This window comes from Pogona vitticeps, chromosome 6 (assembly GCF_051106095.1).
Source record: "Pogona vitticeps strain Pit_001003342236 chromosome 6, PviZW2.1, whole genome shotgun sequence".
Classification (NCBI taxonomy): Eukaryota; Metazoa; Chordata; class Lepidosauria; order Squamata; family Agamidae; genus Pogona; species Pogona vitticeps.
In genome coordinates this window covers 55,465,629-55,490,225 of record NC_135788.1, presented here as the reverse complement: position 1 = coordinate 55,490,225, position 24,597 = coordinate 55,465,629, and the positions used below count along the sequence as shown (strand labels likewise).

The 24,597-nt window shown below is 42.5% G+C and overlaps 2 protein-coding genes across 7 annotated transcripts in view; one reads left to right on the top strand and one right to left on the bottom strand.

The window, feature by feature from the left end:
* The window catches only part of SLC25A38 (solute carrier family 25 member 38), a 213,851-nt gene that overhangs the window by 108,318 nt on the left and 80,936 nt on the right, over window positions 1-24,597 (top strand). The window lies entirely within an intron of this gene.
* The window catches only part of LOC110090770 (transmembrane channel-like protein 2), a 164,207-nt gene that overhangs the window by 62,683 nt on the left and 76,927 nt on the right, over window positions 1-24,597 (bottom strand). Inside the window, exons 7-11 of the mRNA XM_078377403.1 lie at window positions 22,980-23,086; window positions 20,240-20,338; window positions 5,524-5,669; window positions 3,312-3,459; window positions 1,845-2,033 (exon numbers count right to left, since the gene is read on the bottom strand). Coding sequence (XP_078233529.1) covers window positions 1,845-2,033; window positions 3,312-3,459; window positions 5,524-5,669; window positions 20,240-20,338; window positions 22,980-23,086 — 689 coding nt within the window. The remainder of the gene's footprint in view (window positions 1-1,844; window positions 2,034-3,311; window positions 3,460-5,523; window positions 5,670-20,239; window positions 20,339-22,979; window positions 23,087-24,597) is intronic.

The following is a 24,597-nucleotide window of genomic DNA, read 5'->3' as shown; positions in this document are numbered from 1 at the left end:
CTGTGGAGATGCTGTTTGTGGTTGCCTGGCAACACTCAACCCCAAGGTGCTTATTTTTTCCAGGTCAGAACAGGAAAAAGAAGAGGATGGATGATTATCAACAGAACAGAATTGAGGAAATGAAGAAAGAACAACACTGGGGAAAAGCTCAACTTGGTTTTTGTTCCAGGTACCTCAAATCTTGGGGCTGGCTTTCTGTAATTTGACCTCTGTGACGGACAGGCCAGAAACCACACCTGTCCATCACAATGGAACACTGATTTAGTAACCAATGGTTGAGCAGGAGGGCAGAACCAAGGAAATATAAGAAGAGAATGGAGGACAGGAGTTAAGGTTTCAGTTAGTGATGAGCTAGGTTTTCAGTTAGTCAGGAGTTAGGGAAAGAGTTATGTAGATGGAAGAACTGATATGAAGAGTTAGAACTAGGAGAAGATTTGAGAGAGAGAGAGATAGACAGTGATTCTTAAAGTCAAAAAGTAACACTTGGAAAAACGTATAAGAGAACTGAATGCAATGAAAACTAGAAGAAATAAATAAACTGAAACTAAATACCAACTAACCAGCATATTTCTAAGTTGAATGAAGTTTAATGAATATCAAATACAATACCATCTATGATTTCCTTGATTCTTAAATATGTTAATCTGTTAATAAACAACGTTATATTTGACACAACTGATTTTGTGGTCCTAATTGGTAATTGAGGAAGGATTTCCTCTGGTGGCAGCGGAAGTGGAGATAAGAGAAATTATCATACCCGAAGGCAAATCTGTTCTGTTAGGGAGAACATACAGAGGAGCTGGGGTGTATGACAACCTCACTCTTATAAGACAATGTTCAGCATAAAAGCTGTAAGTGAACAGTGTGAGACATTATTCTTTAAATGGGCATCATTCAGCTACTCTTTGGTGTTACATGTGAACAGAGCCCCTAACTTTAGCATGGTGGATCAGTCCTGGGGACCCTGGAGTGGACAGGGAGATGGTTGAGAGAAGGATGTGGGATAAGGAATATTGGTGGTGAGAGGATGTTACTGGGTTCAGTTACTGGCTGCCCTGCCCTTGCAGCCCACTTGATCCTTTGCATGGAAAAAGCAAATATATGAATGATGGATGAATAAGTGCTTTCTGTTTGTCACCTTGCTGCAGATTATTCATGAATTGCTCATCTGACCTAATTAGGTTAGTTGCCAGAACCTCTACTGTTTTGCATGTAAGCAATTGTCCATGCTGCTGGGAGTGATGGCAATTGTAGTTAACCAGAGTCAGAGGGTAGTAAATTGGTTCTATTTAATGAGAAGATGGAACCTTATGGGGCAGCTTAGCAACCTGCCCTTCTTCATGGTGATGTTTTTGGCTTTAGGTTTTAGAAGGAAAGAAAAACATGTGGTTCTATAACTTTTCAACCATCATTTTCTTTACCCTCCATAATGACTTGGCATTCTAGCAGGTGATCTCTATAAGAACTTAATTTGCTCTGTGAACAAACCAAAGCACATTTCTGAGAGCTTTCAGTCAGCTGTCAGTTAGTCCATGTCTCACAGCAACCAGGTTCTACACAAGGGACACATACTCATCTTCGTCTGCTTGTATCCTCCCAGACAATTTTAGAAAGGCATTGGAGAGATTCACTGTGGACCGGCATTATCAACAACTAGGAGCTATGACAGCTAAACAAAAACTCCAGGCTCAGAAGCATTTTACCTCTAAATATGAGAGGTTAGGCAGAGACTTCAAGGAAAAACAATTGCCAAGTGTAGGAATACATTGATTTCCATTTAATCCTGTCAGGCAACTGAACAAATATTTTCAAATGCCAATGCTATAAAAGAGAAGACATTTTACCTCATTTCTTTCATACCAGCCAATGTTTTGCATTTTTGAAAACATCTGGGACCGCTTAACAACAAAATAAATGAGGTAGCCGCTGCCACATAAGCAACAGGTGATCAGTACGTTGGCCAGAACCCTCAGAAACCTCCTCAGATGGATGTTCTCTTCTTTGTTGCTTTCTTGCTCATCCACAATCGATTCCTTCAGATGTTTAAGAAACAAAAGGAACGCATTATTCACAGCATGATTTATAGCATTTCTTAAAAAGGGGATGCTTTGTTTTGTAGATTTCATCACTGACTAAAATTGTACATATACTGTACAGCTTTGCCTAGGCTTTGTCATTGTGACTTTATAACCTTTATTAACTTGAACCTGTTCTTCCTATATCTCACATTTATTTATTTTATTTTATTTATTCTATTTGTATCCTGTCTATCTGGCCATTGTGACCACTCTAGGCGGCTTACAGAGTCATAGTACTATGATAAAATAATAACAATAATAACAACAAAGGAATTATTACATTAAATATATAAAACTTCAAGGTGGGGAAAAAAGGGGGAAGAAAAAAAAGAAAAATGAAAGATAGACCACAAGAAAAAAGAAAAGAGACAGATATTAACTGGAGGAGAAGGCCTGCCTGAACATCCAGGTTTTTAGTTGGTTTTTAAAAATACCCAGCGAGGGGGCCGCGCGAATCTCCGGAGGGAGATTGTTCCAGAGGCGAGGCATAGGTTGTTATGTTTAAATCAACATACAATATTGATTTAAACGTAACAACCTATGGGTTGGTAAATGCAATTTACATCAGTGGTTTGACTATGTGTAATACAACCTTCAAGGCAGAGATAGGCAGCTGTGGCCCCTCCAGACGTTTTTGGCCTACAAGTCCACCAACCCGAGACAGCATACGTTAGGGTGAAGGATCAGAGCTACAGCTGCCCAAGGAGGGCCACAGTTGCTCTTTTCTCCATGAATTAAAGAAGAACGTGGTGGTGCTGTGGGTTAAACCACAGAAGCCTCTGTACTGTAAGGTCTGTAGATCTTCAGCTTTAAGTTCGAATCCACGTGAGCTATGGGACTGTGCAGCTCCATGGCACAGAGAATAGGAGGTCAGGTATAAGGATTAATTCTTGGTTTCTAAAACCTTAACATTGTTATCATCTGTATCAGTGAATGAAAATAATAAACTAGATTAAGACATACAGGGGAAACCTGAGATTCTTTTAATGAGTCATTTGGGCCTTCAACCTTCATTTTGCTGAGCAACACTTGTGTCAAGTTTTCCCTTTAAGCAGGAAACTTAGAAAATGGAAAATAAAAAGAAGAGGGATTCTTTTGACAACACCATAATGGCTGCAATGTAGAATGCCTTCACGATCTAAAATATGTTTATGTGTCCTCTTGAAATGCAGCTGAAGGTGCAATGCTGCTGTGTCTTGCTGCAGAGATGGAAGGTGGGGCAGTGGAAGTTACCTTGAAGCTGGTTGTGATGGATGCAAACTTGTTGTCTGCTGTCTCTGGGTTGCCTATGAGATAATCCCAACTAGTGAACATTTTCCAGCTAAAAATGAAATTCTCATCATCTCCATCACCTGTGTCCTCATGGGCGTTCCGTGCCATCCTGCAAATTGACAATTTCACGTATGGTTGTGTGCAAACTATAATTCAAGCACTAGGTGCATTAAAAAGTCCTGATAAAAAGAAGATCCAAAGTTCCTTCTAGTTTTCTTTTCTTTCTTTCTTTTTTTTTGGGGGGGGGGGACAAATGTGCATACTTCTTTATTTATCTGTATAAATACATTTGGAAATGTTGATTGACTAAAATTGTATACAAATGTGTAGAATCAAAGTAGATTTCAGGCTGAATGTGTCCGTTTACACCTTTGTAACCAGCAGTGTGTTATGCTTGTAGTAATGGTTGTTATGATGTTGCTCTTCCTCACTTTTCAAAAAGAAAATAACACAAAAATAACAGTGCAATATAGCTAAGATGGGATGCCTATGTTGAGTCCCCAGTATTTGTGGGGAGAGCAATGTCAGATGCTGTGGGTGAATCCTATACTCTGGAGTTACATGCCTGTCCCCTTAGCTCCACTTGATAGTTTGGGGGCCATTGAAACATATCCTGCAATATATTTGGTAACCACTGTACCAACTACACTCTCCATTGGCTTTGTCTGGTACAGTTTATATCTCTGATGTTGAGGCTTGCCTTTTTAGACAGTACCAAGGATTCAGCTAATCCTTTTTCAGGTTATCATCCTAGGTTAATTACCGGTTGGCTCAAAATGCCATTGTGATATTTGTACTGGCACTGCATGGAATAAATACTGTGTGGTCATATCTCAAGTTTCAGACTATGGAGATGGTCTCTGATTGCTTTGTTTGATCTGATGACTGAAATACAAGATGTGAGCAGTGCCTAATTAATAGTATATGCTTGTCTCTTGAAAACAGAGATCTGGTTACTGATGCTGAGGTTTCATTGCAATGTCAGTGTGTTTGCCCATCTCCTTATGTCCAATTTGGAAGAGCTATTATGAGCACTGAATAGGAGGCTGGGGAACCCTTTGCGCACAAATGTTAAAAAACCATTTGGCCTAGATTCATTCCTAAAGGAAACCCTGACAGCTTTGTTTTAAAATTGTTTGATTAAGGAAAAGGAATGTTGTAAGATGAAGGATCCATTCTTGACTTCGTACTTGTATTGTGTGTGAGCCCAGGAAGGTCACTTTAATGCTCAATGTTCTGTTCTGATAAAATGATGCAAGGCTCACTGTACTTGTGAGCCTGAAAAAAGGGAGCATAGTGTACTGGGTCAGCACACAAGGCAGCTTCAAATATTACAAAGTTGGGGAAAAAGATGTCAAAGTGATTTATGTTCCTTCAGTTGAAAATTTCAGTGTGGTGGACAAAAGGGGAAATCCGTGCCTTTTCACTACAATAAGATGAGCTGTGCATCTGGTGCCCAAGTTCCTTCTTTCTATAGAGTGGGAAAGAATCCATAGGAGTTGTGCAGGACACTGATGGCCATTGGCCATGGTGGCTGGGGGATGCTGCATGCTGTAGTGCAAAAAAAGTAAATCATCCAAGCTGTGCTTGGGGCATTGTCATTCATTAGCTCGGTGTAACAGCAGTTGCACCCTTCTCCCTGCGTTAGGACTGTTCTGGACAAACAGGGAATTTTCCTCACAGCATTCTCAACAGAAATTGTCCTCCTGAAGTTTTGGTTTTGGTCCTCCTGTTTCATGGCAACAGGATGCAACTATATGTTCCATTGACAAACACCATTTCCCAAATGTAAATTTGCAGCTCAAGGTAAAATGTAAACCAGCCTGGGCAACTGAAATATTCCACAAATTTGGAACTGCAGGTCCCACAATTCTTACCACTGACTAACAAAATCACTGAAAGGAAAGAGGCTGTTGGTGCTTACCCTTTCCAAACTTGATAGTTTCCCCCCACAACCCCTCTTAGACTCCCCCCTCTTTTGGGCTTGTTATTGGAGAAAATATTGACAACGTTACTTCTTCCACTCAGTACAGATTCTAGAATCTCCCAGGCAGAATGGCCAGTGGCAGGGGGATTCTGGCACTTCTAATCTGGGGGGGGGGAAGAGAAAGAACAACACCAAACCCCTTTTGTGCACTTTGTCTCACAGCTATTTTTTTAAAAAAGGACTTACGATCTTATTACAACCATTAGACTGTATCCATATACGCCAACAACACCAACCATGAAATATGCCATTGGTAGCCTGTACTTCAGCCAACCAATTGTCCTTTGGTTATTGTAATAGCCATAGAAAAGAGCAGAATACTTTATGTAGCCCTGAAAAGTGGAGAAAATAGTGGAAATCAGTTTGAGCTCATCTCTTTCAGACTTTAATTCTTATATAAGCTTCTTTCACAAACAGCAGCTGAAACAGTTCTGGAGAGATCACTCTGGTTCCTCATTGCTAAAATTTATGGGATACATATTATAGATAAGATGTTTGTTCTTGACTTCATTAGGATATTCATTAATGGCATTATGGACACCAACAGAGTTTGTTGGGCACAAAAGAAAATATGAGCATAAACTTTAGCTAATGAAGAAGCTGCTGCTGAGCCTTGGCTTCAGCAGCGTGGCTTACCTTTGCCATCTTCCCTGGAGGACGTGAGATCTCTGTCAAGTCTTGTGTGCACAGCTTTAGAAGGGGGGGGACAATAGGCTATTTAAGGGCTGTTCCCCCCTCTTTGCTTCCTCTTTCTTACTGGTATTTCCCAGAGACGGAGACTTGCTGTTTGGATCTTGCCCAACTGTGCAGTAGCTGCAAGGTCCTCTCAGCACATCGTGTGGATCGGGGGGTGGCATTGGCTTCCCCGCTCAGTTTGGCTTTCCATTTTTGGTTCATTAATTTTCTTTAAATTTTATTATTTTATTGAGAGGATTGGTTGCAGCTTGTATACTTGGTTTTTTTTGAAGTTAATTAATTGTATTGATCTGGGTTGATTGCATTAAAAAGGGGTGTGTATGTGTGACAGCGGCACTTGCGTGAGCCATGCAAACACCATTCCTGGACTTAAATAATTCATGTATTGTTATTTTTAAAAAGGAGTTAATAAATAAACAAGAGGGAATAGGGGTGATCAACCAGGGTAGTAATTAATTAGTTAACCCATCGGTACTAGACTAGGGAGTAGGTGGGAGCATGTTTGGCCGTTAGGCTTTTAGATACTAGCACACCTTTTTTCCTTCTACCCCCCTTCTCTTCCCCTTGCTTCAGTGCTGAGTGGTTACTGGCTGCATGTTTTGAATTGATAATTGGCGTTTGGCTGTGATGATTGCTGGGGGAGTGGTTAGAGCAAATTCAATTCTTTAATAGGCTTCTTGGTTTGGTGAGAATTTTAATTAATGTGACTGAGATTTAATTATATGATTTGATAAGCAAATTTTAGTTTAGCTAATTAAGCTCTGATTGAGTTGACAATAATTTGGATTAATTAAATTACTAGAGTATTTATGTAATCAACTAAGTGAGAGGGTTGTAATTATAGAATATTGACTTAATTTAATTTAATTGTAATTGAATTTGATTAAGTTTATAGGTTGTTGAATAATACATTAATTTGACTTCCACGACCAGGGTTATTATAGGCTTATACATATAGGGGTACTTAGGATTTAAAAAAGAGAGAAAAATAAAGTAAAGTAATAGCATTATTACTGAGAATTATAATCGGAAAAATCAAAATAAAAAAATATGAATTTTTAAAAGAAGGAATTAATAAAAATAAAATAACAGGAAGAGGTTTTAATAATAAGATTAATCCTATTGGGATAGGACTCTATGGAGCTGCACAATAGCAAATTCCTGGTATTTAGACCCATTTCTTAGCACTGCTTTGGTAAGTCTGAGGTCACATCGCAAATAAGGGGATTGGACACTGAGGTTTGGGCTTTTTTAGGGATCAGGGGCAGAATCTAGATTGCAAAATGGCATTGAAGATGGGTCAAAACAATAAGAATAGAAAACACAGCTGGCCAAAAAAAAAAAGAGGCTAGTACCCTAGGTATCCCCGCCCCAGTCCTCTTTAGACGAGGAGTCATGGCCTATTTGGCAGCAGTTCCAGAATAAAATTGTTGCTCTCAAAGCTGACAGGTCAGCTAGGACAACCCTACAATTAGCTGAGGCACAGCCACATTGGTCGGCTAAGGAATCCAAGGGTCACCACAGAGCTAAGCTTAGGGCTCTGGCTGACAATTTAATGGCCAGATTTGCCATTTTAGAAGCTGAGCAGCAGCTGGAAAGCTCAGCTGGAATGGAAGCCAAGGGAACAGCAGGGCATGCAACACGCAAGGACACCAATGATGACAGGTCCACGCCAACTATGGTAGCATCTGCTACGTTGGCCTCTGGTAGGCAGTAGACAGCAAGGGAGGTTTGTCGGGATGACATATATGGCACGGATGAGCCTGTCACCTTGCCTTTGTCAGGTGAGTCCCCTTATCCATATGACACTTCATTGCATTTCCCTACATGGCCTAGACCAAGCACGGGGCAGACACATACATGAGACACAGCTATACCATTCCAGCATGGCCTCAGATAAGCAACAGTTTAATCTCTACATCCGGCTTGTCATCAACACTGCCAGCGTGGCCTTGACTTGGTAGTGGCTACGTTAACATGCAACCTTTATGCAGTAGGTAATTCACAGGCACATGGAGATCCATGTACATCAAGGCCCTACAGGAGTGCCCATTTAGGTGGTTGGGCTGCCCCATTTACACAATCTCCAGTTCCAGCCCCAGTAATTCCAGCCGCTGGTGTGGGGTATGTGGCCGTACCCCTCGGCTCCAGACACGGGATACAATACCATGCTTCTACAAGGCGGCCACTCAACACCAGCAAGGAGAAGATTTGAAGGTAAATGCATTGATTTGTTTGAGTTATTGAACAGAGACAATGAAAAGGAGGATTTAGATAAGGAAGATGAGAAAGACAAAAGAGAGGCATTGGTGCAAGAGGCTGGACAGAACGTGGTCCAACTGGCTGCCTGGTTTCTTGATCTATGCGGGGGTGGTAGTAGGGGCGCAGCCTTGGTGGGCATTGTCCATATTTCAATATTTAGACTTTATTTATAGGGCTTATGTGGATTTTTCAGGGCAGACACAGCTTTCTTATGTTGAGGCGTCCGTACGAGAAGTGCCATTCACTCAAATTTGCATTGGGATGAGCCACTGGCTGGACTTCTGGCTGCAGTTGACAAACTCAGCCAGACCCAATTTAGGTGACAGGTCGGATAGTGGGCAATTGATTAGAAAGATAGTGCTAAATCTGACTCCCTGTTTAAGCACTAGGCAGGTAGCCCAGCTCCACTTGCTCTCCTGGGAGTACTACTGTAGAAGTGGGTGCTCCAAGAAACCTTGCAGGCCTTGGCATGAGTGTACAGTGTGGGGGGGGCAGCATCCCAATGCTAAATGCTTCCGGGCTGATGCACCGAGGCAGGCCAGGGCCCCTGGTAGTGTGAAGTGAGCACAATTAAGTTCTTAGTCTTAGAAACATGGCTGTGCAATTATCCCAGCAGGGATGATGCCACTTATTTATTAGAAGATTTTAAGAAAGGCTCTAGGATACCAGCAGCTGGGAGCACAAGGCATTCTTTGCCCAAAACATTAAATCAGTACACGGCATGGAAAAGGTGGTTCAAGAAAAAATAGCTAAGGCAGTAAGTGAAGGGGTGGTGGATACATTGCTGGTCTTGCCTTTAGGAATAGTACCAAAGAAGGCACCAGGTGAGTTCAGACTGATCCATCATCTGCCTTATCCTGAAGGGGGCTCAGTTAATGATGCCATTCCGCAGGAACTTTGTACAGTATGTTATACCACCTTTAGTGCAGCAGTTAACATGGTACGTGGGTGTGGTGTAGGGGCAGAATTATCAAAACGTGACTTAAAATCAGCATTTTAGATTTTGCCAGTCCACCCGCAGGATTTTGACTTGTTAGGATTTTATTTTCAAGGTTGTTTCTATATAAATAGAGCGTTACCTATAGGCTGCTCGTGGGCTGGATAGCTCAGTGATTTAGGTGTATAGCTGGGGAGCCAGAGGTTGGGAGTTTGATTCCCCACTGCGCCTCCTGTGCGTGGAGCCGGCCTGGGTGGCTTTGGGTAAGCCGCTCAGTCACAGGGTGCCCCCAAAAGGAGGGAATGGCATTCTTGGTTTCATGTGCAGCATTTGAACGTTACAGTTCTCTTTTTGAGTGGAAGATAAAGAGTGGAGTGGGAAGTAAAAATACGGCCCATTGCCTTGATGATTATCTTTTTGTGGTGAAAGTGACCCTGGGGGTGCTACAGGAGATTGTTGGACATTTAAGTTCTGCCGGCAGAGTGGTAGCACCTGGGAATGCCTTTCTGTGTCAGCTTTACAATGCAATGAAGAGATTACATCATCCATTTCACAGAACTAGAGTTACGTATGGCATGCAGGAGGAATTGCAAGTATGGAGTCAGTTTCTAACCGAGTTTAGTGGCATTTCCTTTTTGAGAGAAGATAGGATGCTTAGAGCGGAGTTCCAGGTCCAGTCAGATGCTGCAGGCTCCTTCAGGTTGGAAATATATTTTGGAGGCAGATGGTGCACTGTCAAGTGGCCAGAATGGCACCACACTGGAGTCATCAGAGATTTGAAAGTTTTGGAGTTCTTCCCATAGCTGGCGTGTTATGGCTTTGGGCAAGCAAATGAGCCAACTCTATGGTATGTCCATGGTGCGACAATCTGACGGTGGTCTGGATAATTAATAACCCCACATGCATTCAGATCATGTCACAACACTGGTGCAGGCTAGGCACAGACCATGTGTAGAAGATAGCTTAGCCGAGGCATTATTACACCAACGGATTGAGCAATTCAGGGAGTTAGATCCAGGAGCCAACGAATTCAAAGAGACTCTTCCCCTGAAGCTTGGCAATTTGGCATGGTGATTTGAAGGGATGATATGACTGGCCCGGGCTTTGAGGGCACAATAGGTGTATTCTATAGTGAGTATAGAGTTTCTGGAGTTTAGGAACTTAGTGGATTTAGTCCCTACGTAGCCAGGACCTATACAGGGTAGGTTACTGGTGCAGGCTTTCTATCCTACAGTTCATGGGATCAGATTTATTTTTCAGACTACAGCCTTCAGAAAATGATTGGAGGTTGGTCTAAGGAAAGAGGCAGATCTAAAGATTCAAGAGTACCTATATCACTGGAACTAGTATAAAGCATTTGTAAGCAGTGGTAGGTTATAGGCAGAGATGTTTATTAAGTTGTTTTATTCTGAACCGCATCCTTAATAACTTTTCAGCACTACCAGAATTAGGTAGCCAATGGAAGGGGAGACAGAACAGGAATGGCTCTACAATGGTAGGATGTTTGGGTAGTTACCAGGACAGTGCAGATCCACATCCACCGATCCAAGGCCAATTAGCAAGGCACCCCCTGATGTCTAGGTAGGGGGCTACTTTGTTTTATCTTGCAGATACCATAGCGATGATGAGAAGGAACCACATCATGATTATGGGCTGCAGCTATGTTTTGGGCAGCTCAGTATGCTGCCATATCCCTATGGGGAACCAGTCTTGGACGTGGAGCTAGAGCCCTTATCGAGTGAAAAGGATGGCATGGGATGCTGCGAGGACAATTTTGCCTTGCAGTTGTCTTGATCAACATCCCCCATATGTGTGGGAACACACTTGGACGGTAACGACCTAACCAGGATCGGTGGGACAGACTGATCCTGGATGAGATTCGTGACTTTACATGGTTGAGGGTTGAGTACCCTGCTATGGACATCATATAGTCAATGATCATCCCTCGGCTAGCATGGAGGGATGTGAGACAATTTTAGCTCACTAATGCTGCATGAAGGAGTGTTAGCAGGGTGATATGCAGAGCTGTCTGCAGTGGCCTGGATTGGTGATTGGTCACCAGAGGATCCATGGATAGGCCTGAGTTTTCCGATCAGTGAAGGCACTGTATGCAGCATATGGCCGATGATCATCCCTCTGCCAGTACGATGGGATGTGAAGCATTTTTTGACCCACATAACACTGCTTGAAGGAGTGTTAGCTAGATAGGCTGCAGAACTATCCGCAGTGGCCTGGATCGGTGATTGGTCACCAGAAGATCCATGGATCAGAGTTTTCTGATTGGTGAAGGCACCGGATCAAGCTATGAACACTGTATGACCAATGACCATCCCTCAGCTGGTATGGAGGGATGCGAGGCATTTTTGGCCCACAATACGCTTCATGAAGAAGTGCTAGCAGGATAGGCTGCAGAGCTGATTGCAGCGGTCTTGGATCTGTGATTGGTCACCATGAATAAGCCAGAATTTTTCTGGTCAGATAGTGTGCATTAGTCCGAATAAGGTTTGGATGTCCTCCTGGAAGACATCGGGGGGGGGGTCAGTTGCTGGAGTTTGGTGAGGTCAATGGCAGGCATGGGACTTAGCTTGGCTAGTCCCTATGCTGTGGCAGTTAAACAGGTATTTTGGGGAGTCCCATAGCAATAGCAGGTAATTATAGCTCATCTGAACTCCCAGCATTGTGGATCATGTGATTGCAGTGCCTGGGGGGAAAGATGCCCTGGGGACACACCCGGACTAACAGACAACAAGGAGAGACTGACTCGAGGTCCAGGGTAGTCACATTTGGCCAGCAGAGTTTCTCACTGTCTTCATGGCTGGGAGAACTTGGGCCAAGGACTCGCGTGTTGGTTGGTTAGAAAGGTCCGTTTAGTCATATATTTTGAAACATGAATCTGCACTACAGCAGGCCCCCTTTGCCAAATGATTGGCAACAATGATTATATTCAATAAAGTGTTGGCCCGTGTTTAATCCATATTTCTGGTCTCATTTATTTATTCCAGGGTAAGGGGTCATTTCCAACACAATCCTTATCTATGCTGAATCAAAAGCACCACTGAGTTGAATATGACCTATGCCCCCCATGCAAGTGGCTTGATGAGCTACTGTTCATCCTATACATATCAAATACATGGCATAGTTTTCACCTGTAGCTGATTATTTGAAAAGCAGTTTTAACCACTATATATATACATCCCCAACTAAACTGGATGCATTTGGTAATTTGCTTAAGATCATTTTTGTTACATATCTGTAAGTGATCAATGCATGCTTTCCAGTGCTTTCAGATACAGTGGTGCCCCTATGGGGGGAAAACTTACCGCTAAGCGGGAATCCTCCATCCGGCTGCCATTTTCGCCACCTTGGTAAGCGAATGCAGCGCGCGAAAATGGTTGCGGCGGCCATTTTGGAACTGCCAATTAGCTGTGTGAAAATGGGGCCCTTGGGAGGACCAAAGCCCCCATTTTCACACAGCCGGCTGAAGCGCTTCGGAACGGCGGTGGGGGAGCCCTCCCCCGCGGCCGCTCCGAAGCACCTGCAGCGAAAATGCCACAAAACCACACACACACAAAAACCACAAACATAACCCCCCAGTCCAAACCCACCCTCCAAAACCGACATAGAAAAGTTTTTTAAAAAGGACTTACCGGTCCGAAGCCTCCCGGTGCTCTGCTGGTTCCACACGGCCGGAGGCGAACGGCTAGGGCCCCGGCCTGCTCTAGCCACCGGGCGCTCCGCTGGTTCCACACGGCCGGGGGCAAGCGGCTAGGGGCCCGGCCTGCTCTAGCCGCCCGGTGCTCCGCTGCCTTTGGAGCTTTCAAAGGGCTTCCTCCAATGTCGGGGAAAGCCCTTTGAAACCTCTGAAGGCACCAATCGCGGCGGCGAGGACCCCCAGGGAGGTCTCCCATAGTGGCGTGCAAGCCCTGGGACACCTCCCTGGGGGTCCCCACCGCCGCGATGGGCGGCTTTGGAGCTCTCTGAAGCCAAAAAGGCAGTGAGAAAACATGGGAAGTTCAAACTTCCCATGCTTTCACCCTGCCTTTTTTGCTTCGGAAGCAAGCCAGCAGGCCAGGGAGGAATTGGCTCCCTCCTTCCAACTGACGGTGAGTCCCCTTCGTGCTGGCTGAGCTCAGCCCAGTGCGAAGAGGACCCAGCGTCGGGTGAAAGGAGGGAGCCGATTCCTCCCTGGCCGGCCCTCCCCCGTGGCCGCTCTGAAGCACCGGCCGGCATTTTTGGGCCGGGCACGTCGGAGCGGCCGTGGGAGAGGCCTCTCCTGCGGCTGCTCCGACGTGCCCGCCCGAAAATGCTGGCCAGCCAGCCGGCGCTCCACAGCAGCCGCAGGAGAGACCTCGCCCGTGGCCGCTCCGACGCGCCCGCCCGAAAATGCTGGTCAGCCAGCGCTTCAGAGTGGCCGCGGGAGAGACCTCACCCACGGCTGCTCCGACATGCCCGCCGGGGGCCTATGGGGAAAAATCGCAAAGCGATTTTTCCCCATAGGAAACATCACAATGCGATCGCTTTTGCGATTGCAAAAAACGAATCGCTATGCAGATTCGTCGTTAAACAGGGCGCTCGTTATGCGAGGCACCACTATATATTGAACTACACAGCTAACTATGGGATTATGGGAAACAGATTGGGAAGGGCTAATGCACACAGATGTCAGATCTGCTCCCTCTTCTATGTTTTTCTGCTCTCTTGGGAAGACACATATAGTGGATTCGTATCTGTATCAGGCATGTTCTACCCCCATCTTCCAAATAGACACTTTAGCCCCTCCCCATTGCTCCAAAATTTCATTTTTTTGTGTTCCTATAGGTCACTGTTTTGAGTATAAAGTTATTCCAACATGATTCCCCCTAAGACAGTGCTTCCCAGCCTTAGGTCCTCAGATATTCTTGGTCTACTGTACAACTTCCAGAAATCTTGGCCAGCATAAATACAAAAAGATAGTTATTCTTTTTGGCCACAGCTGAATTTCTGCTGAGACAACAGCAGTGAGAACAGCAGTACAGAAAAGCAGCAATATAGCCCTGTAGATATTGGGTCCGGATCTTTAGTGCATGTTGCCAAGAAAGCTACAGGCAAAAAGAAAGCCAAGCACAAAAGAACTCACTTTTGGTGTTCATTAGAAAGATTATTTTCAGTTTGGGGGCCTTGAAAAGAAAATTATAGCCTCCAGAACACTCTGTTGAGTGAATTCAGAGAATTCTCATCGGTTCGCTGTAGAATAGAACTAAAATAGGCTTCATCGGTAAGCCTCTGAATTCACTCGGCAAATTCCTGTTGGATATAATTAAAACTAATACAGCCCGAGAACCCAATTTATAGTTTTAGTGTTTTAGGGGCTGTTTCCATAAGCTGTACTCTGTACCCTTTGTGTGTTTGTATGTATTTATTATACCAATAAAGGTATCCATTCATTCACTCTGTTGAAAGGGATGTCTTGAGCTCTGATGAGGCCTATTCTTTCTCTCTATTGTTCTTTGTTATATAACCCATTTGCTGGAAAAGAATGATTTGTTTTATAGACTTGCATATTCATTCTCAAAAGCAAGGTTTGCTTGAATCAGTGCTGCTGATTTTCATTTAGAATCTCGAATCTAATCTCTGCATTTCCCATATATTATTCTTATGGAGTTTGTCATCTGAACTTCAGTGCTTTTGCAGACAGACTGGTTTCTAAGCCTTCATGGTTGCAACATAGCATATGGATCACTAGTAGATAAAATATTGCTACTTATGCTTCTCCCAGCTGCTGGCAGGGTTCATGTGGGCAGTGCAAAAGGGCTTGCATGGGTGTTGCACACATAACATTGGCATAAGAGGTAGTACAGGATACTCTCATTGTCTCTCTCTCTCACTAACGTGTGTGTGTGTGTGTGTGTGTGCAGACACAAACACATTATGCTGCTACTGTCACCTAAGGTCACATCCCTGATCTCAGGTTCTGGTCATATAGTCTTAAGTAATGGGATGGTGCTGACATGCAAACTTAACTTGATATTTTCCTTTCACATGCTGGGCTTCCTTAGACAACTCTCCAAAACTGAAACAGCTGGCCATTAGAGGTAATAAGCTCTACGACAAGGATACAAACGAAGCAAAGTTTTAAACTGTTACCATATTTTTCCGTGGATAAAATGAAACTTTTTCCTAAAATAATTAGAGGAAAAATTGAGTGTCGTTTTATACATGGAAGGAAGCAGCTGCGCTTGGGCACCTCTTCGTGCCACTGCCACTGCCCAGTTGCCTCTTCCAGAGCTCATGGCTTGTCCCCTCTGGTGGCCCCAAGGCAGCAGCAGGAGGCAGAGGCAAAAGAGCATTCACATGTGCTTGGGGGCCTCTTGCTGCTGCCATCCCCACCCTACTGCCTTCCTCCCCTGCCCGATTACCTCCTCCAGTATGACTGCCGACTGCCGGGGCTCACCTCCAGCTCACGTCGCCCGCCTTGTCCCCTCTGGTGGTGGAGGCAGGAGGAGGCAGAGGCAAACAAGCATTTGCGTGTGCTCAGGTGCCTCTTTCTGCTGCCACCGCCAGATCACCTCCCACGATCTCCTTAGGGCAGGGGATAAGGCAGCGATGTGAGCTGGAGCTGAGCCCCAGCAGTCGGCAGTCACACTGGAGGAGGTAATCGGGCAGGCAGCGGAGACAGCAGCAGCAGGAGATGGAGGTGGAGGAAAGAAGTGGAAAGTAAGTGAACCTTGCTCTCTACCTAATCTACCTTGCTTAAAGCTCTGACAGGAAGTGATCGGGTGGCAGAGGCAGCAGCAGGAGGAGACGGAGGTGGAAGAGCAGTTGCCCATTAACTGCTCCTCCGCCTCCATCAAGGGTCAAAATTAGGGGGTCGTTTTATACATTGGGGCTGTATACAGTCGTGCCTCGCTTTACGATTGCCCTGCATTATGATGAAACTGCATTACGACGATCTTTTTATGATCGCAAAATGATGGTCTAAATTGGTTTTTTTCGCTTTGCGATGATGCTTCAGGAACCGATTCTTCGCAAAACAATGATTTTATAACAGCTGATTGGCGGTTTCAAAATGGCCACTGGGTAAACAAAATGGATCCCCGCTGTTTTCTGGGACGGATTCCTTGCAAGACAAGCAGCGAAAATGGCTGCCCTATGGAGGATCTTCGCTGGACGGTGAGTTTTGACCCCATTGGAACGCATTGAAGGGGTTTCATTGCGTTTCAATGGGGTTTTTTCGCTTTACGATGTTTTCGCTTAATGGCGATTTTCCTGGAACAGATTATCGCTGTTAAGTGAGGCACCACTGTACATGGTAAAATATGGTACTTATTGGGACAACATACAATCATAGAATCATGGTGTCAGAAGGAGCCTATAACACCATTAGGTCTTGCCACTGCTCAAGTCAAGAATCCAAATCAAAGTACAGTGGTGCCTCACTTTACGATTGGCCCACATTATGATGAAACCGCTTAATGGTGATCTTTTTGTGATCGCAATTGCGATTGCAAAACGATGGTCTGAATGGGGGAATTTCGCTTTGTGATGATCGGTTCCCTGCTTCGGGAACCAATTCTTCACAAAATGATGTTTTTTTAACAGCTGATCAGTGGTTTCAAAATGGCTGCCGGGTTACTAAAATGGCTCCCGCTGTGTTTAGGGACAGATTCCTCACTATACAGGCAGTGGAAATGGCTGCCATATGGAGGATTTTCGCTGGAGGGTGAGTTTTTACCCCATTGGAACACATTGAATGGGTTTCAATGCGTTTCAATGGGGTTTTTATTTTTGCTTTACGATGTTTTCACTTAGCGGCGATTTTCCTGAAATGGATAATCGTTGTTAAGTGAGGCACCACTGTATATTTAACAGATGATTCTCTAATTTTTTCTTGAATGCCTCCAGTTATTAATTATCCAGACCACCGTCAGATTGTCGCACCATGGACATACCATAGAGTTGGCTCATTTGCTTGCCCAAAGCCATAACACGCCAGCTATGGGAAGAACTCCAAAACTTTCAAATCTCTGATGACTCCAGTGTGGTGCCATTCTGGCCACTTGACAGTGCACCATCTGCCTCCAAAATATATTTCCAACCTGAAGGAGCCTGCAGCATCTGACTGGACCTGGAACTCCGCTCTAAGCATCCTATCTTCTCTCAAAAAGGAAATGCCACTAAACTCGGTTAGAAACTGACTCCATACTTACAATTCCTCCTGCATGCCATACGTAACTCTAGTTCTGTGAAATGGATGATGTAATCCCTTCATTGCATTGTAAAGCTGACACAGAAAGGCATTCCCAGGTGCTACCACTCTGCCGGCAGAACTTAAATGTCCAACAATCTCCTGTAGCACCCCCAGGGTCACTTTCACCACAAAAAGATAATCATCAAGGCAATGGGCCGTATTTTTACTTCCCACTCCACTCTTTATCTTCCACTCAAAAAGAGAACTGGAGTGCTAATTGTGATGAAGTGTATTTTTCTAATTAGAGATGGGTTATGTAGTCATGTCTTAACCATAGAGAAATCCATTTTGAGTCTGACACAGGCTAAGTTCTAGAAAATTATTAGTAGTTATTTTCAGCTTCATGTCGCTAACCTTATCGCTGCAGCTGGAGAGGAAAACACGGCAGAGTCAAAATATCTCTAACCTGAATTATAAACAATTCTTTGGTGTTGGTGGGAAAGTAGGGCGTACCCTATGCTAATTCTTTCCTTCTTGATTATTCGAATATGTCAGGAAGGGGCAGGTTGGAGAAATTTACAAGAGGTTGGAAAAGAGGAAGCCAGAGAGAGAGAGAAGGATGAAGAGAGTTTTGGGTATCTGGAAACATGGCGAAGGAACCTGATTTAACAATATGGACTGTGTAAGAATATCGTTTGTTTACCTTAGTTTATAGTTTAGATTTTGTTTTGTTTAATAGTTAAATTTTATAGAAGGTGCTGAAACGTTATGCTGTTGCTTAGAAATGAAACTGTAGAGAAATGTTTTCTTTGTTCACTTAAATAAACTCATGTTGTTTAATAATTGGCCTTTCTAGTCCTTTGAACAGAACAGTTTCCCTATAGAATAATGAATTTGGCCTTACGTTACCAAAATTGAGTCATTGAACAGTAAAGATACGGTATTAAGTGGTTTCTTTTTAGTAAAATCGAAACAGCCTTAAATGCAGGTTTCCCAAGAGTTCATGTCCCGGAACTGTGTTTGACTCAAGCAGTTAACTTCAAACGGGAGTGAAGGAAGCCTGGATTTTCCTGTTTCGTGGGTTTTGATCTCATTTATGGGACCAATAACTCACACTAATCACTCCTCAAATCCCTTTGGAGCCCTGAAGCAAAGGGATTTGATTCTGCAGAAACCCCAGATGTCAACATAGTCTTCCTATCTATTCTGGCTTCTAATACACCTGCCCACAATTTCAGGGGTTAATTCACTTGTTTATCTTCCAATGAAATGTAGGGGTGTGAGTATTGTCCTTCTGTGTTCTAACATAAGGTAAAAAGGCCAGCCTCAAAGCAAAAAAGAAAAAAGAAAAGAAAAGAACATCAGAAATGTGGAAATATTTTTTAAAAAATAATAGAGGAACATTTCAACTTTCCAGACATTGTACTACTGACCTTAAAGCTATAACTGCACAGACTAAATACATTTCAAATGGAATTTAGAGTGAGTAATGTTTCAGTCTATCAACAGTGGTTTGCCTTTGGATGTTTTCTAATCACACTATGTGCATGCTATGCGCCATCAAGTTGCATCTGAATTACGATAACCTGAATAATTTTTACAAGGTGTGGGAGACGTTTAAGAAGTGGTTCTACCAGTGCAACACTCCCAAGTGAGTTTCCATGGCTGAATGGGGGTATGTACCTGGGTGTTCCAAGTCCCAGCCTGTCACTCCATCCACTAATCACATCACATCTTTTTAATTGTCTTTCCAGTGCCTGGATGTTTGTGTTTTCAGCAAAAGCTCTTTTGTGAATGGTCAGTGTTAATTATTAAGTGTCACTGTCAGTTTTTTCTGCTCTTAATTTCTCCTTGCCCTCACTGTTTATACCATCTCCACCCTTCTGGACCCCATATAATGCATATATTCCTGAAACTGTGGATACTACTGATGAAGTGGGCTACGGTCCATGATAGTTTAGGCCACAATAGATTTGTTTAAGTCTTTGAGGTGCTACCAGATACTGTTGTTTTTACATGACATGTGTATCACATAGCTGACTCAACACTTGATACAGTATTTCGTTTTCTTTGAACATAGTGCTTTACAGTAGATTCAGCTATCATATTCACCAGTAAATAACAAAGTGTGGAGTCAAGAAAATCCCATTCATGCATGAACCAGTTTGTAAATATTGTTTGCTGCGTGTTGTTTTCATTATGTTTACAATGAGGTGATTATATGGGACAGGTAGATGATGGGCCTATTTCTTTTATTAGCACTGTTCACTAGCCACAAAGAAAAGTGTGGCAATGATATGAGGAATAACCACTTCTCTTGTTTGTTCTTGTTTGTTCCCCTTGTGATTAACCAATTAACCTGTTTTCCCTCCCACACTGCAAGATGTTCAGACACACTGTGCTTCAGCAATTTTACTTGCCAGCATTTACTTTCCAGTGGCCACTCACAAAATACAGCACACTAAATGTGAGATAAATAGGTGAAGAAAATAATGTCCTATGAAAAGCTCTTTCCTGCTTGGGGGAACATCTTTTCCAAAACCCTGATAAATGTATCAACTAGTTTTACACTCAGTTGTATCTCATGAAGCATTTCTATGAAGACTTTATTTCTCACATTACAGCTAGACTTTTTGGTGACTTTATCTACCCGGTTACTTTATTGGTTTCACTGGTATGACTTGCACTAGATATTATTTCTGTTTCTTATGGCAAAATGTGAGGTTTTATGCTGGGTCCACCCCACCTCCCATCATCATAAACAATCAGGGGGCCAAAGATTTTGAAAAGTTTTTTGTTTATATTCATGGCAAGTTAAATGTAAACATGAATGAACCTACCTCAAAATCCCAAAGAACAGAAAAATCCATTGCAGTTGGTTGTTCAGCCTTGGGCACAATTTTTCTTGGTATACTTCCATATGATGCTCCCATTAACATCTGGAACAAGATAAATGAATTTAATTATGGCATGTGTAGCACTGAAAATATTTCATTTTGCTATTCATCATTAACAGAACATAGCAACTTGTCTTTCCTGTTTTGAGCTGCATTGTTTTAAAATATGGAATGAATGGACTGATTTAAAAAGACTGACTCTAAATATCAACTGTATCTCTATGTCAACCTGCAATGTATTTTGATCTAAAATGCTCCAATTGTTCTGTTGGCTTAGGCTGTACAGCTATTTTTCATGCCATCTTTTCATGCCTAATACTTGAAATGACTGCCCTTTTCACCGTATTTCATGGGATCCAAGTTCCTCAACTTTGCAGCGGGTGAGAAGAAATTAATTGCTAAGAAAACCATCATTAAGATCACCGAAGACCTCAGTTTCTCACGTAATTTATATATCTCCTTTTCCTGCATAGAGGTAAAGTCTGAAAATTTTCACAATAGTAAAATGCTTTCTGAATATATGAATATGAATATGGATGGCACTTTAAATATGTGAAGAAACTGACAACAATGTTGAGGCAATATTGGTTTTAAACTTAATGACCAAAATGAAGTTGGCAAAAACCCATACACATAAGGCAATGATGCAGCAATTTGTCCTTTTCTGTCAACTTCCCATCACACTATGGTTATGCGACCAGTTGTCTGCCTGATTTTGCAAGCAATGCAACACTGTACACATGACAAAGAACCTATGAGAGGGGAGGCAATCACGTTTATGCAGTCATGTAAATAAAGAGGATTCTGGCCAATGCATGGCAAACTTTGGAACTAAACACGGGAAGAAATCTGTTGTTCTGTTTATAAAAAAATGGCTGCCCTAAATGTTGGATATAATGTACATCAGTGGCCCCCAACCTTTTTGGCCGCATGGACTGGCTGGGGGAGGTGGGGCACCCCCTGTGCTCGTGTGCATGCACAAAGGGCAGCACAGTGCTCGTGCAGGCACATGCATGCTTGTGCGCATGCACAAAGGGCGGTGCCGCGCTTGTGTGGGTGTGCTCATGCTCGCACGCAGGCGCAAATGGACTATGCAGGGGGGGAGTACATGCGGGGTTGGGGGGAGGTCTCTCTCCACGGCCCAGTCCAGCTCAGGCCATGGACCATCACCAGGCTGGGGGTTGGGGACATCTGCTGTACATGATATAACAAAATTAACAAACCCTGTCAGAGTTATGCATGGTAAATACTGAGAAAGGAAGCTTCAAAACAAATTAAATTGTTTGCTGTATATTAGAACAGTTACACCGCTCAGAGACCATTGGTAATGGTGTGGCTAAAAAAATATCTTATAAATAAATAAATAAATAAATAAATAAATAAATAAATAAATAAATAAATAAATAAATAAATAAATAAATAAAAATTATAATATAGAATCTTCCTATCATGAGGTTTGGTGGATTTCATTATATTGTTACACTGATGGTTTTTCTGTCTTTCAAATCAAATAGAACACTAACGTAATGAAAGTTCAAAATAAAACACCAATAACTCATACATTTAAATAATCTTCATAAGTAATGCATAAGGAGCATGATTCATACAATAGCAATTCTACTCATTTGGGATAGATGGGAGAACTCTCATTGCCATGAATGTCAGGTTATTTCCACTTGAACATAGTAAAAAGATTACCTTTATCTCTCATGCAGCACTCATCCTTCTACAAAAATCAGGACCAAGTTGGGAATATTTGTTCTTGTCCAGAAAGGAGCTTTGAAGAATATAACTGTCATGCTTGTGAAATTGTCTTTGTGTGTATATGTGTATGTAAGCATTTAAGGTGGTTGCCATGTTAGGTTGTCCTGTAAATGTGCTGGATTACAATTCCCATCACCTCTGGCCAGTTGATGGAAGTTGTAGTCCAACACATGTAGAGGACATCAGGTTGTGGTAAGAATTCAAAAGGATAGACTGATGATGGTTGCTCCAGGGATTAGAATAAAAGCCATGGGCAGAGAGATGTGGTTACTGCTATGTTTAACAAAAACAAGTATGGAATATAATTTGTGAGGACTCATTAATATAATGTGTACTCCTAATGTTTTAATCAAATGCCCCAAAGCTAAATAGCTAATGATTTTGTATATGAGTGATGGGGAATATAAAAAGTATCCATGGAGCTATTTCATGCATGAAGATACATCACTGATGATTCCACTGGTCCCTTGCAGCTCAGTGTGTGAACTGAATCCATCCTACTATGATAAGCAATGTGTCCTGCAACATCTAGTGTTACACACTATGAAAGCTGTATCTGATATGTGCAATGATTTTTCCTCAAATTCAGGTTTGATTTTTCATGCTTGTCAGTAATTTTCTAAAACGTTAGATGGTAACTTCTGAATGATGCAGATGCATTTGTGCACCTGCCTGAAGTAATTTCTGTTAGTGACTAACTGTTCTCAGCAAGCAGTTGTCGGCACTGAAGAAATCTGTTGGCAGATGCTGCTCATGGGTGGGAGTCTAGACTCAACAAAATTCAAAATGAGTGTTAACTAAAATAGAAGAAGCCAGAGGTTAGGAGTAGGACTCCCCACTGTGCCTCCTTGATGAATCACAGGGTCCCTTCCAGCTCTGCAGTTCTTTGATGATGATGATGATTTTCCCACTTACTTACCTCTGGAATTATAACAAGTCCAAATATTAAGCCAAACAAGACCAGGTTTACCCCATACATCCAACGCAGAAATATGAAATAAGAGGCAACTGAAGATCCAAAATGACCTTAAATAATGAAAAGACGCTATTAGAAAAGTGTATGGGTCCCAACAGAATTTGCTATAAGGTAGTACTAATTCATTTTTGTGCATACCTTTACCAACCATGTTTGAAGCATCCCTTTTTTTCCTCTTCTGGTGTTCACTCATTCTTAAAAATGGAATGGACAGATTGGCTTCAGCCCACACTTAAAATTTCCTCATGCCCTCCTCCTTGCTGTAAGCAATGTTTGCCCCTTCCACATAAGCTCCATCATTATTATCCGCCACATTTGATTTGTCTCGGCTGTTTTTAAATACAAGCAGCAGCCAAAAAAGCAGCACCACTTGTAAGATGGCTTTTAAAACTGGCTTTTACAATGGGCGTGTTCACTGCATGCAGAATTTCTAGGGAAGGGATAGGGAAATGTCATCGGACTCCAGCTCTCATCATTCTGATGTTTGGTTATGCTGTTTGTAGCTGATGGGAGTTAGACGTCACTTCCGCTCGGGGGGATGACCAGCTAGGAGTGAACCCTTTGTATCGCCTAGCAAGGTAAAAAGCTATTAAAATAAATTTCTTCCTTTAGAAGACTGGTTTTTTTTAACATAAATCCTTGGAGAGAAGGATAAGGAAAGCGTACAGCTAATTAAAAGCTTTAAGGACTATGTTATTTTAAAACTACGAACTACTTTCACTTTCGAGTCCGAATAGCTTCTGGCTTTTTTCAGTTGCCCTGCTCCTAATGAAAGTCTGAAACAATAATAATTATTTATTATTTTTCCCTTTATCTCTCTCCCAATAAGATCTTTCTTATATATATGTAAGTGTGTGCATATATATACATATATATGTCTCTCTCCTCCCCTCTTTCTCCTTTTTTAACTCTTGATGTTTTATGCTGTTTTCTAATCTATTGAATAACACTATTTACCTTATTCTTGTTCTTTACTTTTTTCTTTCTCTCTTTTGTGTAAATTATATTCATATAATCATACTAAACACACTAAATTTAGATAGTAAAAGTGATAACAAAGTTAAAATTACTAAAAACTAAATTTACATTTTTAAAGGATTTTAGTAAAGGGGGGAGAGGGGAAGGAGAAGGGTATTCTTATTCTTATTTTTATCTTATTATTATTTTAGTACTAAATATTAAGTTGAAATGTAAAAGTTAAATGAAAAGATCAGAGGTGAGGCTCTGGTCGTGGTTCCGCCGGATGATGGTGGCGTCTCCCCCCCACCTTTTGCTCATGTCTGTAGTCATGGCATGGGACCATGGTGGAGAGGATGCGAATGTATATGTTCACAAAATTGGTGAAGATCAATTATGGGGTGTTGTTATGTCTATTTTATGTTTTAGTTTATTTTTGGTAGGTTGGTGGTATGTAAGGTTACGCACGGGACCCACTGGAAAGAAAATTTTCGAACTCACATGGGTAGAAAAATAAGACTGGCGACATTAAACGTTAAAGGCCTGGGATCAACAGTGAAAAGAAGAAGAATAGAAGCATTGTTGAGGAAAAATAAGCTGGACA